Here is a 23,012-nt window from a genome sequence, read left to right on the forward strand (position 1 = left end):
GCAAATTTCTGTCGTATATATACTGAGAAATCACCAATACAAATCAACACAAAATATTCAAGCTGTTATCATAAAGCATGTCTTGTTAATACAGCAAAAAATGCAGGACAGAAAAAAAATCGAAAGAGATCATTTGATAGTGGCCTAGATAATTTTTCTGTAAGTAAAGGCATGTCAAAGACAATTATATTTTATTAACAGAACGACAAAGCAGGTCAGATGTCAGGCATTTTAATTGGAAGATTAAGGGTTAAATATTTGTGATAATAGCCAATTTCTCAGTAAATAGGACAGGATTTACAGAACCTACTTACAAAACTGAATTTGACATTAAACTTTATTTTTTACAGGTATGATCTGTGCACATAGAAATCCTAAATTCAAACTTCTACTTGGATTAAATCAAAATTATAGCTCCTCTATAGCCTTTGTGATGCTATAGACATGATGTAATGGCACTATTATTTTGATTGCATTCTTGGTACCTTTAAGTCCTGGGTGGCTGATTTTTGCTTCTGAGTGCTTCTTGTTCTTTCTCATGAATGCCCATTTTATCTGGGTGGCTGGAAAATATATTCTCCTTTTCAAAGAATTCAGAAGTTAGACCTCTAACAGGACATGCATGTTACCAAAATGGTGAAAGCATGTTACAGAACGACGTCTAACATCGATTTGGTAGTAAGCAATGAAACCTAGCCATAATGACTGAAGGGTATGGCAGATTCTCGCACAACAGAATGCATTATTTATGTACCTGAGAAGTAGGACAGGTGTAAATGTATACAACAAGCTACTGCCTGTGGGATGATTGGATGGCTCCTTTACTTAAGTCTCAACCCAAGCCACCTCAGCCCCAGAGAAACATCAGTTCAGAGAAGCAACAGACAAGACTGCACACAATTTTATAGAAGACATTACAGAATGATGACATGAATTGAACAGAGAGACGAGATCAAAGGATTTTACATTGAAGCATCACAGATTTACACAAAGAAGCATGAAGAAGCAGAACAACATTGCTACAATTTGGACGGTCAACAGTGAATTTCACAGACAGGATATGGATATCTCCATAGCGCAAAAGAAATGGTAGTTATTGACACAGTGCAGACATAGTAGTTTTTACTGTTCATTACAAAACTATTGTTTCTTTAGTTATGAATCGCAAGGCACTCAAAGTCTTTCACCACTACAATGGAAGAGCCTGTCCATTTGCATACAACTTAGTTAAAGTCCTTTTCTTCAGAAACTTCTGATCAATTTTATTCCACACCCTACTGGATACCCTGTAATGCTTTTTTTTTTTACTAAGCTGCATTCTGAAGTTATTAATTATGAAAGCTAACTTCTTACAAATGTTCTAAAAATAAAGCTTGATTTTTCCACTTGGTGCATTAAAAATTTATATACACCAAAACCATTGACCGTAAAATGCAATATGCAGCAAAAACACGGTAGTCCTCCAAGCAGGATAGAAAATACAGCTTTAACTCATGCATTTTACAGTCTGGGCATGGTGTATATAAGTTACTATACACACGGTGAGAGACTTTTCAAATCAAATCAGCAACAATTTGTTTGATAAACCTTACCATGACTGTTAAAGATTTAACAAGAGGTATGCTTTGAAATAAGAGGATGACTTATTATTGTATAAATACAGTTGAGAGATCTCCATTTTTTCCTTTGGGTAAGCTATTAGAGATATGATAAATGTTTGTAATGTCACAAGGACTGGCAAATCAACATTTGTTTCCTTTATTTGAACTTTGATTTCTCCCATCTATTACTTTTGTTTCAGAGATAGATGTCTGTACAAGCCACTTATTTTAAAGCTCTACCAAGAAAAAGATTCTTTCCTAGATTTTTAGAACGCAAAGAAAAATGGTCGTAACATATATGCACCATGGCATCCGTGTTTTGACCATAAAATGCCAAGAGATAAAAGCTGTGTGACCCACCTTGGTGAGATATCGCATCCTTGCTGCATAAAAGCACCCAGGGAAAACCAGAGGCTGTTAAAAATACCGAACTCATTGGGAGGCTGATCGCTTGGCGGCCCTTCATTCCCATCTTCTGGTTCTTCAGTGTGCCATTCGTACGGGCTAAACCGGCTGACAAGGAACAGCACCACACTGACCCCAATGTAGGCAAAGACTATACACATCCAGATTTCATAAGCCAAGGGGTCCAAGAAGGAAAAGACTCCAGGTTTTGATTTCTGAGGTTTCTTGATCATGATGGAAATCCCCAAGCTCATGAAAGGTTTGGAAAAGTCAATAACCTCTTCTCGTACCAAGGTGATGGTGAGGGGTGCAACGGCGATCTCTGCTTTCTGTGGATAAAACAACAAAACCTTATTAATGCTTTTCCCGTTTTAAAGATAAAATTGAACGATCTGGTATCGCAGCCAATAATAATCTTATTTAATTCCTTAACTTGTTTGCGAGAGCTCCGTCTTGAGACAAGGTTATCTGCATATTACCACAGAAACGTCTTAAAACTAATTTTTAAAGTACACTGTATAGGAAATTGTAGCTTATTAAAATATATACCATACATGGTCCTCTGACAAAGGCATACAATTTCAAAATGAACGTGGTTTTATTACAAATATCCCTGCCTTCAGATTCCTCTCATGGCATCTTATTGTCTTTTCAAAGTCCTAGCATACTTGGCCTTTGCATTTATTCAGAAAATTTATGGCAAAAAAATCTTTAATGCAAAGTTTAATATGTGGTACAATTACGGAACTCAAAACGATAAATGCTTATAGCTCAAGAAGGAAATTGGATAGAGCTGAAGTCTAAAAACATGTCCTACAATTTGATAGTTCCATGGAACAGACTGTGTTAGTGATTTACAAGCACAGTTTTCTGGAAATCAAAATAACTAGTACAGTATACAAGATGGTTATACTGTAGAAGGTAGGTTACTCCTTTGGGGTTTTGCAGGGACATTCCTTCAGAGGCCACAAGGAATACATTTAGTATGTACAGTATGTGCCTATTTTCATTTCAGTAAGGCGGTCAAATTCTAATTTATGTGACCAGATGATCAATAGAAATGGACTGCATACTTAATATTTTAGTGTATGGTATTATAGCTTTGGCTGTAAGATCAAGGGGACAAATCCCCTCACTTATTAGGAATGAACCAGGGAGGCTGCTGTGAGGGTGAGTATGGGCTGAAAGGATGCATGAAAAGACATGCATACCAAGAATTTCTCCTTACCCCATACACCAGTTCTCCAACCATCCCATTCCATATTTTGGTTTCTGGGTCTCTGGCTCCATATTTCCCATCAGGCACAATAGATATCTTGTACTTGATGCCAATGTGCTTGGCAATCTCTGATGCCAGGTCCACGCAGTAGCCTTCATACTGATCATTCCCTTCAAACATCTCCCAGTTTTTTTTCAGCATGACATAAGGGCCTTCCTAAAACAACAAATGACAAGGAGATAAAACTGACCAATGAACACCTTACCATTTACAGAAGAGACAAAATGTGAACCAGTGCTGAAAATACACAACATACAATAAACTTGTACAGACATATTGCAGGTTGAGTGTCCCCATATTGTATAGAAAAAATAGTTCTAATATAATCAAGAAGGTTACTTTCCTGTCTCAGAAGCTTCACTAGGAAGTTATTGCCAATAATAAATCAATGTTTCTATCAATAATAAATTTGAAAAAAAGATCTTTTTCGAGGTAACAAGCTAAAGAAACATAAATTAACAATTGTGGAGTGATTTCCATTCTGCATCTTTTTTTTTTCAAAAAAGTCACTCAAATTCAAAAACTTACAACACATCATTTCAGCCTAAATCTGAAAGTGTCTGGGGTTTTAAAGCTAGAGGATGAATCAATTTACTATTACTTAAAGTATATGTTATAAAAATGTATAACAAAATGACTCCTATTTATTGAGGCTACAGTTAAGGATATTTACTATGTGGGATCATGCAAACAACACAACGTTGTTAGCTATTAGTGATACAATCATAGTTTCCCAATGGAAAACTGCCATCAAAGCTTGCCATCTTGCTAGCTTTCCAAATTCTTAGCACAGTGTTCTTAAATGATTTGTCTCGAAGGAGTTCCATTCTCAATGCAGAGACCCATTGCCATTGGGTGAGCTGCTTTCTCCTGCCCTTTCCCAGTGTCACATTAATTAGTTAAGATGATTTGGTGTGAGAAAAATCAAACTGAACACTCAGGTCTTGATTGAGTGCAGAATATCTGAACACCAGCATCAATGTTTTATCCGCTTTGAAGCTCTTCAATTAATGTTCAATAAGCAGAGCTAAAAAATACATCATATTTCACATTGTGAGCTGAATAAAACAAAATCAATTATGAGTTACTTTAAAGATGACAAAAGCATTTCTCTGCTTGAATCTGTTTTAACCTCCTTAGAATCTAGGATCTTCAATGCTTTCATGATCAGACTATGAAGTTATTATTTTGTTAAATCTGACTACACTTTCATTTTGCCTACATAGCAAATGTTAGACTGCTAAAATATTGTTCAGTTGTACAGGCTGATATTTCCTGATTTTTCAGAATGATCAATCTGTGTAACAACCTTCTTAAATATAATAGAAATATTTTATAAAAACATTTAAAAGTGCTCTCTGGTAAAATAATAATAGAGAAAGAGGGCAGTGACATATTGCTACTATTGGTACTTCTTTACACGCAAGAAGTACTTCACTATTTTATGATAAAGGTTTGCACCAATGTCCAGGACATAATCACTGATCATATCATACTGCCTGTAACATTAGACAATGTGTCACATTTCCCTCTTTCCACACAAACATTTTACACATTGAATAAAGTTAAAGCTGGGACAGGAGGTGATCATTTGGACACGTTTGCAAAGAAAAGCATTAAAATATGAATGATGTAAGAAAATAGAAATGTCTAGAAATCTCCATATGTAAAATTACTCCTGACCATTAAAAAAAAAAAGATCTTGGCACTCCTTGGAAAAGATCTTTGCAGGTTCTACAAAGGTTCACTTGTAGTCCTACATTTTGTAAATAATTACAGATGCTAAACAAAACAAATTAAATAACAATCATCTGAATTAAGGAATGTGGATCTTAACTATTAACCAACAACTGCAGGTTATTTATCTTGGATAAGAGAGCACCTTAAATTGTTTTTCTTCAGATGCTTCAGACATTTACCATGGTCGATATGCAGGACAATTTAGTAAACTACTGTACTTGGACTAGCTTAACTATTTCTAAGTTGTGGCTATGGAGTATGAAATTCTAATGTTTTTTTTTTACCATGGCATACAGGTGTCAGTGCTACCAAGGATTTTAGGATTTTTTACCTGTTACAAAGCTTTTATATCCCAGAGAAAAAAAAAGAAGCTAATTCACAAAAAAAAGATAGAAAGGTCATCAGAATACTTCAAATTAAAGAGTGAAGTATTACGTTGGTAAACTGTAATGTCAAAGCTGTAATACTTCAATGAAAACCATATCGTATACTAAATATAGTAATTATGACATACTAAATTTACATTATTATATATAGGAGCTTATTTTTTGGTCCTGCCAATTGAATTTGTGAAATTATTCAAGTATTGTACATTTACATTTCTTCAAATATCATATTGATGAATTGTGCTTAATACTGGGCACAAGCACTCCATGGTAGAATTCTAACAACGTCTTTGAAAGAGTGACAGTTCCTCAGATGGAGGTTAAGTGCTGGACATACTGCAAAGCACAGAAGTAACAGGATTTGCTGAAACAAATGGTTTACATTCGTAACATGAAACAAGGGTGCAAGCCAGAGATGTATGATCATAAATGGCACAGGATATTGTCTTATACATACAAAATTGTCCTTTTACATTCTGAAGTATGTTTCACCAGCACTTCTGATTGCCCCCTTCCTTTGCGTAAATGCAGCTGTCAAACATCATTGGACGCTATTACTTAACATTCAAAGAAGACTTTAAAATCATGTCATATGTTTTCTGAAAACAATAAATTAAAATGAAATAAACACCACAACCGGTTCCATTTTCTGTACATATACAGATATGTTTTAACCAAGTACATCTGATCGTAAACACTGCTTTTTATTATATGAGTGGCAAGAAAACCATCAAATGTTTTAGAAAACTGTGTGAGAAAATTTCAATAGTTAAAGAATGGCAAAATGGAGACAGAATTCTAATCTGTAAATAGCAAGACAGGTATTGCAAGAGGTGTATATTTAGAGATTAAGGAAGTGTTCTGAGTAATATCAGGCTACATGTTTGTGAGCATATGTTTAGGTATGTATAATTATTCTTGATATTTGATTTATTGCTTATCTGTTGGTAAACAGGATGAAAAAGGTTTATTTTGCTGTACTGAATCTTCTGAAACAGCACTTTTTTGACTTTGCAGTTGAGATGATCAATGTTAATTACCAGGCATTGTTCCAGTTCCAGCTAACACACAAAACCTGTACAGTAATTCTTGCTGAAGAATGTTATTTTGAGAATGTGTAAATAGTATGGCACAACGTCCTCAGTATACAGAGTTATTGACCATAATAATTACTGCTGCATCCTAGGGCTTTGTCTTAATGATTAAAAAACCAAGAACAGACATTCCTCACAGCAATAAGGCAAGCTAATTACTCCAATTACACCATGAAATTTGAACAATCTATGCGTTAATACTTTGAAATTATACTTTTTATTATTACTCATGCATTTTCTAGACTTTAGCTATTCTACTTGTGACACAATTGCAAACATTTTGTCCTTTTCTGGAATTTTTATACAGTACATCTATCAGTGTCTTTTTTCCTGCAGATATGCATGTTAACAAAGCCTCTTGCAAAAGACTTGTGAAGCTTTCCTATATAAAAATAAATACTGTGGTATTTCCATGCAGAAAATCCAGAAATGCTGGACATGTGTAATCCTACTGTATGTACATGCAAACTCCTTACTGTTAACATATTGTATGTGTTCTGGCTCAAAGTTTTAAGCAACAAATTTAATTTAACAAAAACAACAGACTTGGTGTTTCTGTATTATCAGTATAGGAATTGTTTCCCAAAAGGAGCTGCATAAGATTTGAAAAACATATGGTATTTAAAGCTATTTGTTTAAATTCATCTACATTCTCTTATGTAAGTTTTATTAAAAAATACAGCACAGAGGATACATGGCACAAAACAATTTTATTTCTTCACTGGCTTCATGACATGCTGAATATTTCTCAAGCATGAATGAAAAGGTATTTCATTTGTATGACATCTTGGCCGTCAATCAAATGCATTTTGCTATATTTGGATAAAGCTGCATTCACTAGCTTGTCCTTGGCAATGCAATATTATTGGTTGATATTTAACACAAGCTTACAGTATTTCAGGTATTTCTTCACAGTATGAACATGAAATAAAAGACAAGGTACAGAATAGCCTTACTTGGCTGTTCTACACAAAAGAAACCTTCAAACTGAGGAGCTATAGCTGTAGAGCTAAAAGAATGACTTTGGGCAAAGTTGTACTGCATGTAACTGCTTTTGGATTGTATCTCATGGAGGACTACTATACTGTTAACCATCAATGAACTGTTCCCTGTACACAATTTATAGCACAGTAGGGTGATGTTATCTACATTACACCCATAACATTGCCAGAAAACAAACAAAATATTTTATGCTCACCAAAATAAGTGCTTAAAAAGGTCAACAACAAGTGATTCCACCTCATGAGAGTGGAAAGAGATGCAAGCACATACACATAACATCTTTAACTGACTTCAGGAATTACCTCATGCAGCATTGCCTGGGCACTCAAAAATAGAACCAATGTCTGAATGTAAGTTCATGATAGCACTTCTAAGCTTACAAGTATAGTTTAGATAGCCATACTGCTATTTGTGATGGAAACACAATGGTGTAGCCTGTCTGGTAAACATGTGACTTCAAATGTAGAACCATTTCCATTCACCACAGGGCAGGGTACAAAGATTGAAAAATACGACATGCCTCTGGGGAGACTGCATACTCAATGTCCAAGCAAATTATGTCTGAGGTTTTGTCCAGGAAATAACCAAACCAAAGGTGAATCCTGAAAAAATATTTTTGATTAAATTATAAGTGTGATGTGTCACCAGTCTTCATCACAGACATCAATCTTAGAAGGGCTTCTTGTAAAATGTCTCACTTTGTTTGTGGAAAAGAGATGGATTGTCCAGTTCGTCTTTAAAGCAGCAACAGTCCATACAAAATGAGGTGTATAATAACCATTATACTTGAAATACTTGAAAGCCTTTAGAAAGGAACTTTTCCAGCATCTTGGTTACTCTGTCCTTTTCTGGATCAATTTCTTAATATTGGATTCTTCATCAGAGGCTGAAAAGAGGAGGATGCTGCTGAAGTATAATTCTCGATTACCTTGTTATATTTTTTTTGTATAAAAAAGGAAATGGGACATTTTGAATTCCATGCACACATAAGAATCTCCATTAAGAAAAACTATTTTTCAGTTAAAAAATAAAATGAAAAATACCGTGTTAGAAATGCTTCATGATACAGAGTGAGCACAGCATTCTTCTTGTACCTTAGTAGCACAGATGTTCATATAAGGTAATATTGATAATCATATTTGCAAGGTACATTTTTTGCAATGTTCAACAGATTACATGCTATGAGCATTTGTGAGCATCTTGAAACGTCTACATGATATGTCAAAACAGCCTTTGATTTATCCCATTTTTAGTATCCATCACCTAATTAAGATTCTCAGTTGCAAGTCTGGAAGCTACATTTTTACTGTAACAAGTCACAGATCAGAAACACCAATTGACCTTTTTCCTTCTGCACTGTTTTTTTCTTTTGGGACAAAAAAAAACAGGATGCCAAAATCAACTTTTAAACCCATTTATATACTAGGGTATACAAAGAAAACCAAATTCTAATTGTGTTTTAAAGATAGTAGAGACTGTGTAAGATCTTACCATTATTGTAGTCACAACAACAGTTCTGTTCTCCATGGCAGCAGTCTCATTGGGGAGCAAGATTTCATTCTGGATCAAAACCAGTTTGTCATTGTCATTCCAGTAACCAATCTGTAAATCACAACACAGTCACAGAGTTACTGAACTCTCAAAGCTGTTTTATTTTTATATTTTGGATATGAGAAGCAACTGTACCTTCCTTTTTATGTAGGCTTCAGTGATAATACTGCGGAATGTCAATTCACTTTCAAACAGTATTCTACATAATATTCCCATGTACTTGGAAATAACCTTTTACATATACTGTACGCAGCCATATCCCTTTTCTTACGTATACTGTAGTACTGTACATACTGTACAACTAAAGTGCAGCTGAAGTTTTAAGGAACAGAGCTAAACACATTTCTAGGAAACCATAAGAAAGTAGAAAAAAGTAACATAGATATTACTAAACTAGTTCGGCCAATTTGATGCACAACAGATATACTTGGACTAGAAAAATGTAATGTGCATATTACTTTGCCAACGCAAAAGACAAAACTGAGGCAGTGATATCATCTTCTGAGGCATGATACACTAGACAGGAAAGGATGCACAATAACTGAAAGCACATTTTTTTGTAGCAGTCAACAATTCATATGTTGCGGGAAAAAACCTCTGTCTTGAACTGAGTTCCTGCTAAGAGCTCTGCATGAGAGCAAAACAGGCAGATTTTCCTAGCTGACTAATGTGGGCTTCCCTTCCTTGCCTGTACTACTCTACTTCCTGTGCTGCTTTTCCTTTCTATTTGGTTACTAGGGAGTGCACAGTACAGACTGACAACCAGTATTAAACAGATGAAACTTAGACCTATTAAATTTGATCTGTGCTTTAACAGTCATCAGCATTTTTACTTTCTATCAGATAACACTGGTTTGCATTGTATTCTATCATCTTATTAATTATACCACACTATTTTACAACATACAATGTTGTCACCAGTATAAGAATTATCAATAATTTTCTTGAGACTCATATTTAAGTGGGAAGGGAAAACGCCTTATACTTTTAATCACTGACTTAAAAAATGACAATGAGAAAAGCTGATACATTTATTTTGTGATTCATTTCCAGTTTTGAAATTGTAAGGTTTGTTTTTACAATATTCAACAGAGAAAAAGACCATAATAACATTTGGCGTATAACATCTGTTGAATTCCTCTCCATTTCCTCTATTTAGCCAGTATAAATACTAATAATTTAAATGTGCAGCTGCTATTGTTATTTAAAGCAATATCTAAGCACAGATTTGAAACCACACTCAAGATCTAAAACTGCAGAAGCTCAAGAAATGCTCTTGGTAACCATGGAAACAATTTTCTGGATCAAAGAAAATCTGCAGTCTGCAGAAATTATGATTCGCAGCTTTGCAATGGAAAATGATTTGGAGAAACTTATTCGCTTCATGGAAAACATCATTAAAAATTCACATGAAAGTAACGCTACTCATCCACGCTCAGTGTAAGCTTTATATAAAAAGTATTAAAAACAAGTTAGAATTCCATTTGAAATTATGTATTAAAACCAGAGTTTTTGTTGATGACTAATTGGACAAGCCTTCCTCATAAGCCTAAATGACATTTTTATAAGCCCCATAAAATCTCCTGCTTCCAAAAATGTATTAATTTCACATCTGTAATACAAAATAAATACAGTACGATTGTCTAAACAGAAAAGTGTAGGAAAAGGAGCTAAGCTTTCTTATTCTAAGGACAAAAGCTAGAAAGTACACAGCAAAAGAAAGTGGAAAACTGTAAAAAATTTTAATGATCATACCCTTCGAGGTCCATTACTTTTCAACTCAAATACATCCATAGTGTAGTTTACTCTCCGTCCATAGTGGTCAAACTGAACATTTCCCGTTAAACCTTGGATACGAACCTTAAAAACAAAATCAGTATAAAACATTAGGGACACTATTTGCTATACTTTCAAAGTTAATATGAATGTGTTTCTTCGTCCCCTTCAGTACCAAAGCTGGAAGTAAGATGATAAAAAGAAAATGACAACAACCAACATTAATTAAGCAATATATTACAGACAGGGTGATCAGGGCTGAATGATAACAGAAGGACAATTTGTAAGACATGGGCTTCTGCTGTTAATGATTGGTCATAAGACACGCAGGAGCACAGAATTCTATTTTGATTTTAAACTAAAACTGTAAAATTTCAAAAATATATGTGAGTTTAGATGGATTTAACCAACTTAATTTTTGAAGGAGAGCAGTGTAGCTTTCCCCTGGTAATCATACAGAAGTTAACACACACGAATTTTAAATTCCTAGCAGGGTGGTTAGACCTGTGCCCCAGGATCTCGCCTGTCAAATTACCATCAACAAGGGACTCGCGAGAGAAAGTTGACCTTGCACAAATCTAAATTGTCTAGGTTTGTGAACATTTTCATTTCTGCTGTTTTATCAGGGCAAAGGAAAGAGAAACTGTGACATACAGTATTGCAACTTTATGTGTTCAGGTCTCAATGCAGACGGAAATAAAAAAAAAAGAGAAAATACATACAACAAGTGTGAAACACGTTTTGCATACTGTCTGGGACTGCAAATTCACATTTCTCAAAGTTGCACACTGAATAATGCTGTGAAGAGCTGGAAAATGTAGTGAATCGGGCACTCTTACTAGCGGCAATGCCATCTCTTCAGGTTTTGCACTGGCGGCAAACCCTTCTGTGAAGACTCGGACATGGACCACCTACAGTACATACTGTATTCATTGAAAGAGTCTCCAGCCTATGATACATCAAACCTGAAAACGCTGGGACCTCTTACCTGCTTCAGTGTTCTCTCCATGTCAATCCCCTGATTCCAGGGAGCTGCCGGGTTTGCAAGACAATCTCCTGCATTCCCTCTCCTGGAGATGTCAATCTTCTGTCTCCGAAGGTTGCGAAATGCTTCTGCCATCACAAGCACTCCATCGTATGTCAAAGCAGATGTGTACTGGCAATAGAAAATTAAAGTCCTTGCTTTATGCAATCAATCTCATAATACAGTGTATTAAATTACAGGGAAGACAGACTACTGTATGTGACATGTTAAAGAGCTCATTTAAATTTAAGACGTTTTAAAGGTGTCCCCAGTCTTAGTCCCAGAAGGACAGTGTTTCTATAGGTTATCATCATAACCTGGCAGTTAATAAGCAATATCTGTCATAGAAGCCGAATCCCACTCCTGTGGAGTGTGTTGTTGAAGGCCCTATGCATGACGGTATAATCCAGAAGTGTCTGGAGAAGCACATCATGGAAGACACAGCAAGGTTGGGTCGAGTCGACAGACAGGGGGTGGTGACAGTGGTGATCCGACGCACAGAGAAAGGCCAAGGCGACAAATCCAATAAAGTCCAAAGGGGTTGTTAGAGTATAGTCCAATGTCCAATGCTGGGAGGTCCTTTCGAGACGAAAACAATAAAAAACAGGAAACGGGGAACTAGGAACATGGAAGTTTAAAACCATGATGGGGCAAGGTGCTCCGAGCCCCGGACTCAGAGGTCAGGACTCCAAGATAAAGCCTATGCCCTCGGGCTACTCCTAAGCCCGGTGATAGGTGGGCTTTCGGGTATCCGTCTTCCAAAGCTGAGCCCAGAACTGCGGAGACGCCGGGCTTAAATAAGACAAAGGGGATGAGACACAGGTGAAACTACTAGACTATGAACAATACAGAAAAAGGTAGGAGCGCCCTCTAGAGGAGGGATGACAACCGTGACAATATCAGCTAATTTATGGCATAACTGGATCAGTTTAACAGTTTTCCCCAGGGCTTTAGGTGCTACAACTTTACGGAAGCCTGGAAAGCCGGCACACAAATTTCCTCAAGGACCAGGAATGTGGACCCAAGCTTTACAGTCACAGAATTAATGAGATTTTGGTACCAACTGCAGCACATACTGCATATGCTGCTTAGGGCTTAATGTTTATTTTTGGTTCATTATTTGTTGTCGAAATCAGTCCATAGTGATCTGATTTGATTGTGTAATTTACATTTTAAAATTCAAGCAAGTTTCATCTCAGCAATAAAAAGAATGGAGTGCAGTAGTTTTAAAGGGAATTGTATAATAAGCAATCTGACATACTGTAAGAGAGAAAACTGATGAAGAGCCATTATTGAAATATAGGGTCACATTTACTTTGTTAAGCTATTGCTAATTCATCAAAGAAATCAATCAGAAGTTTATAGAATGCTCATTCATCCCTATGTTAGGTTTCTCAATGCATTGAGTTCTGACAAGTGTTGTGAATACATACTGTAAGTCTAGCTAAAAGTTGTTCAAAGCGATAACGTTGAATGTCATTTATTAATCTTCCCAATCCACATATACTGCACAGTAATCACAAAATCCAACAGTTTAAATTACAGTGGCTGCCAAAATACATAATTAATACCTTGGTGCAAAAGAGTGTCCTGGAAGTTATCTATTATACTGTACATCTTTGCTTGAGAAAGCATGATACTGTAGGTACCTTCAATGTAAAGGCTACTGGAAGTACCACACTTTAAATATAGCTCAAGGAGAATCAATGGGGAAAATATCCAAATCAAGCTGAAGTCAAGAGAAAGCTGAAATGATGATATCCTAAACAATTAAGACACATTCATGAGTTATGCACATGAATGACAAACAAAAGAAACACTGAACACTCAAACCACAAGTCTAATTTTGTCCCTGTGCATTCTGAGCACATGCTGTACATAAGAGCTGATTGTAGAGAAAAGCATAGGCTTTCTCTTTTAGTTCTGGCATATCTCTCCTATAACACAATTCCATAAAAGCACTGAAGGATCACAGAAGGACCACATCAAGGAGATTAATGAGAAGAAAATCTGGATACCGATTTAGGGCCAAGGCATCTCATGTATTATTCCACTACATAAATTTAACAAATTACATGTGACATTTAAAATATCTCTGTATTAAATAATGACCACCCTGTGTGAACAGGCTAATCCTTGAGCATATTGCTACTGTATTTTAACACAAGGGTCCTGTCAGCCATTTCCCACCACTATCACACACAGAGCAATACTCAGGTAACATTTGTTGTGGGCTAATGAGACTTGTCTCACATTCCTGAGCACACGCATACAAAACACAGTAAGTGAATCTCTTGGGTATTGCCATTTTGAAATTTGAAAAAGGTTGCTTGGAGTTTGTACATTCTCCTCGTATGTATGTGTATGTGGGTTTCCTCTGAATGCTCCGGTTTCCTCCCACAGTGTAAACACACGGCAGGTTAATTGGCTTGAGTGTGTGCATGTTTGTGTCTGTGTGTGCCTGTTTGTCTACGGCTTCCCCTGCGACCCTGTATTGTATTGGATAATGCGGTTAGAAAATGGATGGTTGGATGCTATTATCATCTCTTCCTCATTGAGTTCAGCAAAGGATAGATACATAAACAGGGTGTCAGCAGCAAAGAAGAAAAACAAAATATAAAATAAGGCCGGTATTTCATCTTAAGGCAAATTCAGAAAGAGTAATGCATTAACATGTATAAAGAATGCATGAATTGTAAAAAAACAATCATCAATAGAAATACAAATCCTACTACTTTACAAGATCCATGCAATGTAAGGCTAGAAAAATTATATTTAAGACAACAACAACGGAGACAAACACCTAGATCCATTGTTCTAGGAAACCATTTGTTTTGCTACCCAGAGAATTTTGTATTGTTTTCAATGTTTTGCTTAACTCTCATTTGATTCCTTATCGTAAGTTAAACAGGCCCTGATGCTGACTTTCTGTCCTTATGCCATTCTGAAAGGCCTCCAACTAGCACTGAACAGATAACATGCATGCCAAACATTGTCTTCTGATTGAACTAATTAGTGGGATAAATATTTCCAAAGGATACTGTTTAATAACCCTTTGAAAAAAACACAATAACACTTGGCCTGCTGTCTGGCCATTTACTAAAAAAAAGTTGAAAATGACAAAATAAGGCATGACTCATTTCCACTGCGTCTCTGAGATGTCTCTCTGACAAAGAAAAGAAACCTTTTTTAAAAAAATATTATGCGGTTAAAAATAAGCACCAATATTCTATTTCAAATGGACCAATGTGGTATACTACATACTAAATCTTTTTTCAAACAAAAATATTAAAAAATAAAATTAGTAAACCACAGCAAGTATTGCTTAATATAACATACATTAACAAAGACTGCTCATGACAATTGTTAAAAATGTGTCTCAATTCCATAAGCTTTCTTGGTATTGCCTTGAGTATTCTCATACTTGGAAGTAGCTCTCTCACCATTATTAATTTACATTTAGCTTTCTCTCTTGTATCTAATGACATGAAAAGTATATCAATTAAAAATAAACCTCTTTGCAATCCTTCAAGTTTCTTGTACGTACATGAGTACCAGATGGCAAACCTCTCTATGTCTGAAGAAGTTTCTGTGCCCAGAGGAGAAAAAATACAGTCTAATAATATATACTGTATATTTGCATGCAACAGTGCCATTTTATATGTGTGTGACACTTTTGTGCATGACTAAGCCATTAGTTTCATTTTCTTACAGAAATGTCAGGAATCCATAACAGGAGCCTCTGTGCTCAGTTTATGGTGAGTACAAGAAGCCAGTCTAGATGGTATGTGCACACCTGTTGATCCGTGCAAACTCATCAACACTAATAAAGCTTATAATTTCAAAGCTCTTTTCTCCTTCCTTAATGGCCTCCTCTCTGTACAAATTAGTCTGCTGGGATCTTTTAACCTTGGCTCACCTTTCTGCAGTCAGAATTTTCAGAAGAGGCTACTATACAGCAAATTGCAATTCACTCTTAAAGCCTGAAGCTGTTTTAGCACAGACTTGGTTAATCCCTGGGTTCTGGGACTGGGTGCATCACAGTCCAAAAGGTTACCAACACATTATTCTGCACATGGCCAGGCTCTTATGAAAGTCTACCACAGGGGATGTTAGAGGTAATATCATATTCCCTGACTCTGGAATATCAGTGACTTTGAACAGGAATGCAGAGTTTCTCAAAAGTGAAAACCAAGAAAGGGGGAAACACAGTATGCTAAGTGGGCTGGTACGTCATCTAAAGGCAAATTCAGAAAGAGTAATACATTTACAGTACATGAATAAAGAATACATTAATTGTAATAAAAAACATTAATGAAAATACAAATCCTACTTTGAATTATGTTATTTACTGTACATTAATTATATTTGATATATTTTTTAAAACTGATATATAAAACAATAAAAAATATGAACACATAATCTATACAAATGTTTGCATATGCACTGTACACATTTATATGATTGACAAGTATTAAGGCCTTTAAACAAATTTGTTATTTTCTGGTGACAGTTTTAATAAGCATCTCTGAAAATAAATTAGGTCACCCTGTCAGAATGATTACTGTAATGAGTGAAGGACACTGCGTTAAACTGAAGCACAAACAAGGATGTCTGATTTCCTTTCCCATGGTGTGGGTACAGCAAGAACTGAATTCATTGCACTGAATAAAAGAAAGCAGTGATTCATGATCCTAATCTTTTGAGGGCACAAGAGGTTCTTAACCCACTGAACTCTCAAGCATCAGCTTTAAAACATTTGACTAACCATAGAGAAGCCCTCCACACAATACCTCTGAAGAAAAAAAAAACAACTCTCATAATGAAAGCATACAAATGGGAAAGAAGTGGTGTGCAAACATTTCAAATTTTGATTTTTCGGTGATTGTCTCTCTTTGGATCTATACATTGTGTGAACCGGTATAACAAAAAAAACTGTCTGCAAGTAGGTTTGACAAGGGTCATTGACAGCAGTATTACTACCTCCTAACCTTATCCCATGAAAACAATATCTAAGCTAGACGGGGCCTGGCTAGTACTGAGATGGGAGATCTCTTAGGAAATCCATATTGTTGTCATATAGACGAAAGTCAGGCTTTTCAACTGGTTAGTGGTCAAAACCCGGGCAGTCAGTGTGAATACCAACAAGACATTAGTGGTTACTGAGGTATTTAGCAGCTTATTGCTATCACCCTACCTTTGGGGGGCTCTCTGACCCTGGGTACTCTCTCTGATCCAGCTTGTTCCAGCGCTGCATGAGTTTAATCACCATGGGGGTATTAAAATCCACCAGCTGGAATCCTGTTACATTTGCCCCACCGTGCATGAACCTCTCCAGGGAGATATCCTTAAACCCCTGCAAGACAGAGTAGCCGCACTTCAACAAGCGAAGACATTGAGCTCCTGGGTCTCTACACCTCAGAACACACTGCCATGGCCAAGCCCTTATGAAAGTCAACCAGTCTTTTATCATCTTGCTTTTACATTCCTCCACGCTTAGAGAAGACTTAATTTACTCTGCTGCACTACACTTTACTGTGCTTATACAGTAGCTTAGTACACCACAGTAATCCTTAACTGCAACACGACATTATGTTATTAAATAGGCATAAATATGGGTTATGTTGCAGACAGAAATGCATGTCATTCAAATAGTTCATAATGTTTAGTCTTTGAGCCAATTTTTATTTCACACAGAACCTTCTCACAGAAAACACCTTGTCAAAATGCTTTATCATGTGGCACAAAGTGACACAGACAGGCATTTTAGTGGTTCTTAATAGAGAGACTAACACAACCGTCAATTGTCCACATTTTTGAATTCCTTTATAAACAATACTTAAACCCAATCCTAGCCACTTTGATTAAACAATACATATAACAGTATTACAAAACTTGGAATGGTATTAACCAAAATAAAGACTATGGAATATAAATATAATGGCAATAATCTTCAAAATTCATTGAATATATGGCAGACACAATGTCCAGATGTTGCTTTACACAGATAAGCTCATTATGACATGAAACGTGTTGTTGTTTCAATCACAGATCAACAATGTACAATCAACAGTGTCTCTTTAAACAATCAACAATCAACAATGCGTCTCTTTCAATCACCTTACTAATATGAATGAGTCTAATAATCATAGTTTGTTTCTCCGATAGTGTACGTGCTTTTTGAAAAGGAGTTTCATGCCATAATTCAATTAAATTAATCGGGCAAAACAAATTCTCTTTCCCTTAAGGGCTTGTGCCAGACTTTGTCAACAAAAGTAATGTAGCCCATCAAACTCTTATTTACTCACCTGGTCTTTAAACACCTGTGCTTGCAATCCAATCACATTGAGCACTAATTTCATTTCTACCACAGTAAGCCTTTCATTACTAGAAGAGGTAAAATAAAACTTCCCTTACCAGGTTTGCCATGATGTAGTGGTAGCCTTTGACATGTTTTCCAACACTAACAATCTGAAAAAAGGGGAGAATTACTACCATGCTTTATCGCTTCTCACAGCTGTCAGTAAATAAATTAGAATAATATTTGCGAACAGGGGGGATGCGACTCTGTCAAGTTTTCTTACATCAAATTAATTGGAAGCTGTACCTTACAATGAATTAATGTACAGTAATCAAGTGCAAACAGGCAAACTTACCCATCCATTGCCTGAAAAAAATGACAGAAGCAAAACTTTTGACAGAGATTACTTTATGACCACTAGAGATAATAATTACTGTCATTAAAGGTACAAAACTGCAGAAGGAGATATTTTCTGCCTTGGTTCTCGTTGTTTTGTCATGCTTTGTGTGATCCTCATTTTATTTTATTTTTTACCAAATTGGTAATTATTCAGTCTGATTGCCATAGAACAAAAAATAAGTTCCACAAATGACTTACTTTCTAGCTCAATGTATGTGACTGGGGACAAAAACACACAACTACAGTATGTCATAGGGTTTTCACTTCCCAAAAGATCCAAAAAGATTTCTCTTGATCTTTTTAATTTTATTTTTAGATGTGACAATTAGGTTTTCTTCTGATATCCTCCAATTAGGAACTGCCTGCTGGTAATGATATAGCCTGGTGCTACAGCCCCTTTATTTGTCTGATAGGGTTGAAGGCACAGACTTGAAGTTGGAAACTTTTGCTCTCAAATCCAAAACATCAATGACAGATGGAAGACAGACAGAGCTTTCACGCCAGGTCCGGCCAGCAAACTGGTTGTTGCCGATGAAGCTAATTCTCACTCATCTGGCTAAGGGACGCCACTTGGTGAGTTCCCACTGCAGAATCATAAGGCCAGATTATGAACCACAATTGTCGGCACAATAAGGTCCGAGCAAGGCTGTGAACCTTTACTGGTGGAATATTCTCTGGCATCCCCATTACTTAACACTGTGAAACACCAGCATACCAAACAAATGAAAATAAATGAAAGCAGTGAGGCAGGTGAATAAAAGATCCTTTTTTCTGGACCTCTGCTGTTACCATTCTGACTGGAAATGTTTGATGCCTTGACCTGGTTGATTGGTTTCTTCCTTGGTGACACTTCACAGCTATAGTACAATAAATCCAGACAAAAAGGCAGATAACTTTAGACAGCGGGCACAAGTTTAGTCTGCTCTGATCTATTTTCTAATAAGGAGTTTAGTCAGAGCCATGCTGCTTAAACATGAAGGACTCCCCACTGCATGGGCTGTAGATATTAAGCATTTCTAGTTTAAGATGCTCCAGGCAGTGAAGTACAGAGAGACTTGAGTCTGACATTCAGCACACATCAGTGGATAAGGGAAAAAAGCTTCAAAGTTAAAAAAGACCTTTGCGTTATTTTTTTTGACTCCTGTTCGTTTCTGACAATGCAATGCGAGGGCTTTAAGCTTAAGGATGAAATGATATGAAATGCGTGCAGTCACATCATGGCACTTGACTCAAGATGTGTTTAAAAAGCTGAACTGGGATTTAGTAGAAGTGAAAACTCTTAAAGCATGGTTCTGAAGGTTTTTCAATGATCTCTCCCAGATGAATCAGACGTCAGCCCCAAAGTGCAATTTATTTTGAAGAAGCATCGAGATTTTTAGATTGAGTTCTTTTATCAAGTAGGTTGATGAAAGAATTAAGCCTTTATTATACAGTATACAGTATATACAGTATATATCTCAGCAAAGACAATGATTTTTTGTGTAGAGTATGATAGTACAAGCTTTTTTGACCTCTACAAAAAAAAAATTAAGTAATTGAAAATAATTAGGTTACCTGTTCTAAGATGTTCTGAAGTCTCTCGGCTTCACAGTCGATCACAAATTTCTTTTCTTGCCTGCGATCAAGATCTTCTAAAAGCCGCCGGTAACTGGCATCATTAAAATTCTCCACACAGATGGCACTGACTTGCCAGCCATTTTGACCTGCCTTTTCCATAATTGCTTGAAGTATGGAGTATCCTGACAAAAAAAAAATAACACAAATTATGAGTGACCTTGTTAAACCAAAACGTTGACATTATGTCTGTGCGGGGATACAAAACCATGCCCTTTTGTTCATTTCATAGTTTTCCCCATAACATACTCTGATCTATCCATCATTGTCATTGAGATCCTCCATTTTATAACGACATTCAGATGTACAGTAAGTGAACCCTGTTTATTTCCTGACCTACTGAATAATAAAATATGAATTATTATTGTATACTATTGCTATGATGGAGTATATGATAAAACCCAAAAGCTAATGTTGAGACAGCATAACCTTTCAGCTTTAATAAAAGGAAATGTAAAGCCAAGTGTCCATTTATGTTAAGTCTGTTGCAGACAGGTGCTTCTCGCCCATGAGTGGTTCAGCTGAGCTCTTTAATATCTAGTTGCCTGAGGGGTGCTTGGAGCATGCATATTTTCACAATCCAGCCAGGAACTAAGCCACAGGACATAAAAGAGAATCACTCAAAAATCCAACACAGACAGGGCTGCAGAAAAGAAGTAAAATCTTTTGTAAACTTCTATACATTCAAACACGTTGCCACTCTTAATCAAAAAGGAACTTTTTTTTGTGTGTGTCAGGTGAAAACAAAGGACTTAACGATAACTTGGATGATCTTATCAAAGTACACTGAAGCCACTTTGTCAAAACTGACTTTATTTTATATCTACAGTTCACAACATATGCAAATAAAAGCTTGAAGCTAGTGATGGAATCCTAGATTTCACTTACATTTTCTTTAAAATGCTTTTCTATGTTGTTTGGAAGGCTGGAGAGACATTTACAGATGTAACAGGCATTACAGAAGAGAACCACAATGCAACACTTTGAAGCAAGATCAGCATTAATGCTTGAAGCTGTCATTGTTTATATCAAATATGTTTTTGTATTTTTGAGATGAGAAAAACCTAAAAAATTTAAAGGTTCAAAATATAATTGTAAATTATTGGCAATAAAGGTAAAGGTATGGAAAATAAAATATTATTTCTCAAAGGCTGTTTAGATTTGATTTCAACTTTAAAACAATATTAGAATCGTGTTTTACTGTACATACCAGGCTAGTAGATGAAGCACCCTCACAATGCAATATGCTTCCTGCTGTTGTTGGTTCTAGCAATCTAAAACTGACAGATGTTGAGAGTATTTCATACTTCTGTTCACACAGATTGTTATGCCACTGCTGTAATTTATCATCACCTGTCTTTTGGTTCTTGCAAATCTGTCTCTCTTTCAATTACTATCTTACTGTATCTCTATCCATCTATAGATCAGCCTACATCATTCCATGTGCATACCCTGTACACAAATACTCTCATGCTGTGCACACACTTGGCATGCTCCCAGTTGGTTGCAACAGAGAGCTGTCTCCAGCAGTCGACATGATTTGTCTGGTTCAAACTGTGGTTATGTACTTAATATTCTTGTTATAGATGCATTCACATTGATGTATCTCTAAAGTGATTGAGGGGAATTTAATTTATGTTTATCTTTTTGAGAGTCAAATAGAGGTGGAGGGAAAGGGCAGTCTAGAGAGATTTAATGAGACTGAGCTTGCAGACTTTAAATGAACTGCTTTGTCAAGAATGCTTTCTGTTTTGGGTAAACCTAGATTGCCTTAACATCATTAAGACATTAACTATGACTCGGTATATCGAATAGAAATATAGTAATCACTCATCAATATAGTCTCTATATACTGTAGGCTAATTGAGAATGATGATCAGTTTTCTGTTACTAATGTGATTAATTCAGCTGTTGATATTAAGTTATAATATCTAACTGATTAATTTTTGTTTAAGGTATTATGCCCAACAATGGAATGTCAAATATACAGTACATTTGAAAATTACATACAGTACATCAGCTGCTATGCTCTTATCTTCCAGCATGAAATCCCCTACAGCACAAGAATGTTTCTTTTTTCTCAAATGGTGACAATCAGCAATAAACTGTCTCCTTGTCCATTATTACGGTTGACCTTAAAGTATATTACTGCATTCTTCTAATAACAACTCATGATGTTATATTAATAACATACAAAATGTCTTTTGGAAGAAAATTAGATTAGGTGTTCTTATTATCACAGTCTCATTATTGTGCAAGACCTGTAGACACACTTCATTTCTGGATGAATGCAGCTCAAGGACTAACACAGCAGGCACAAATAGACTTTTCCCAAGATAAACACTTTAACTGAAAAACAGACATGCTGATCATCATTTCTAGAATAATGTGCAATGTTTTAGTTGCTGACATTAACACCATTTATAAAATTACAACCTCTAGCCATTAGCCATGCCAGTTCTTTCTCATTTTCCAAGAATTATTTTCTACTCATTCAAATTCATTTGTTTTAGGGAGTGACAAACATTTCTTAATCCCATACTGTAGTCTTTACTCAGTGCTTGTGTTGTATTTCAGTGATTGTTGTCAAATATATTTAGGCATTTTAAACCATTTAAATTTCTAGCCAAATATAACAGATGGCCCTCTAAACTGCACTTTATGATTGCCATGTAAATTTGGCGAGTGCCGTTCTCCATTCACATGGACTTGCATACGGGGATTTGTCTAATATAAGAACACAAACGAATAATAAATGAAAAGTAGAAAAATAGCAAATACTATCCTCCAGATCAAGTGTTCTTTTGATGATTAAAAAGCTAGGAATTCTAAAAACTGCA

The 23,012-nt window shown here is 35.9% G+C and overlaps 1 protein-coding gene across 1 annotated transcript in view; it reads right to left on the reverse strand.

The window, feature by feature from the left end:
* Positions 1-23,012, reverse strand: part of LOC148830456 (glutamate receptor 4) — an 85,443-nt gene that overhangs the window by 20,771 nt on the left and 41,660 nt on the right. The window contains exons 4-11 of the mRNA XM_088921302.1: positions 20,113-20,297; positions 18,276-18,329; positions 17,056-17,214; positions 11,823-11,990; positions 10,814-10,918; positions 8,999-9,109; positions 3,235-3,441; positions 1,962-2,335 (exon numbers count right to left, since the gene is read on the reverse strand). Coding sequence (XP_088777428.1) covers positions 1,962-2,335; positions 3,235-3,441; positions 8,999-9,109; positions 10,814-10,918; positions 11,823-11,990; positions 17,056-17,214; positions 18,276-18,329; positions 20,113-20,297 — 1,363 coding nt within the window. The remainder of the gene's footprint in view (positions 1-1,961; positions 2,336-3,234; positions 3,442-8,998; positions 9,110-10,813; positions 10,919-11,822; positions 11,991-17,055; positions 17,215-18,275; positions 18,330-20,112; positions 20,298-23,012) is intronic.

Source organism: Atractosteus spatula, chromosome 7 (genome assembly GCF_055471065.1).
Source record: "Atractosteus spatula isolate fAtrSpa1 chromosome 7, fAtrSpa1.hap1, whole genome shotgun sequence".
Lineage (NCBI taxonomy): Eukaryota > Metazoa > Chordata > Actinopteri > Semionotiformes > Lepisosteidae > Atractosteus > Atractosteus spatula.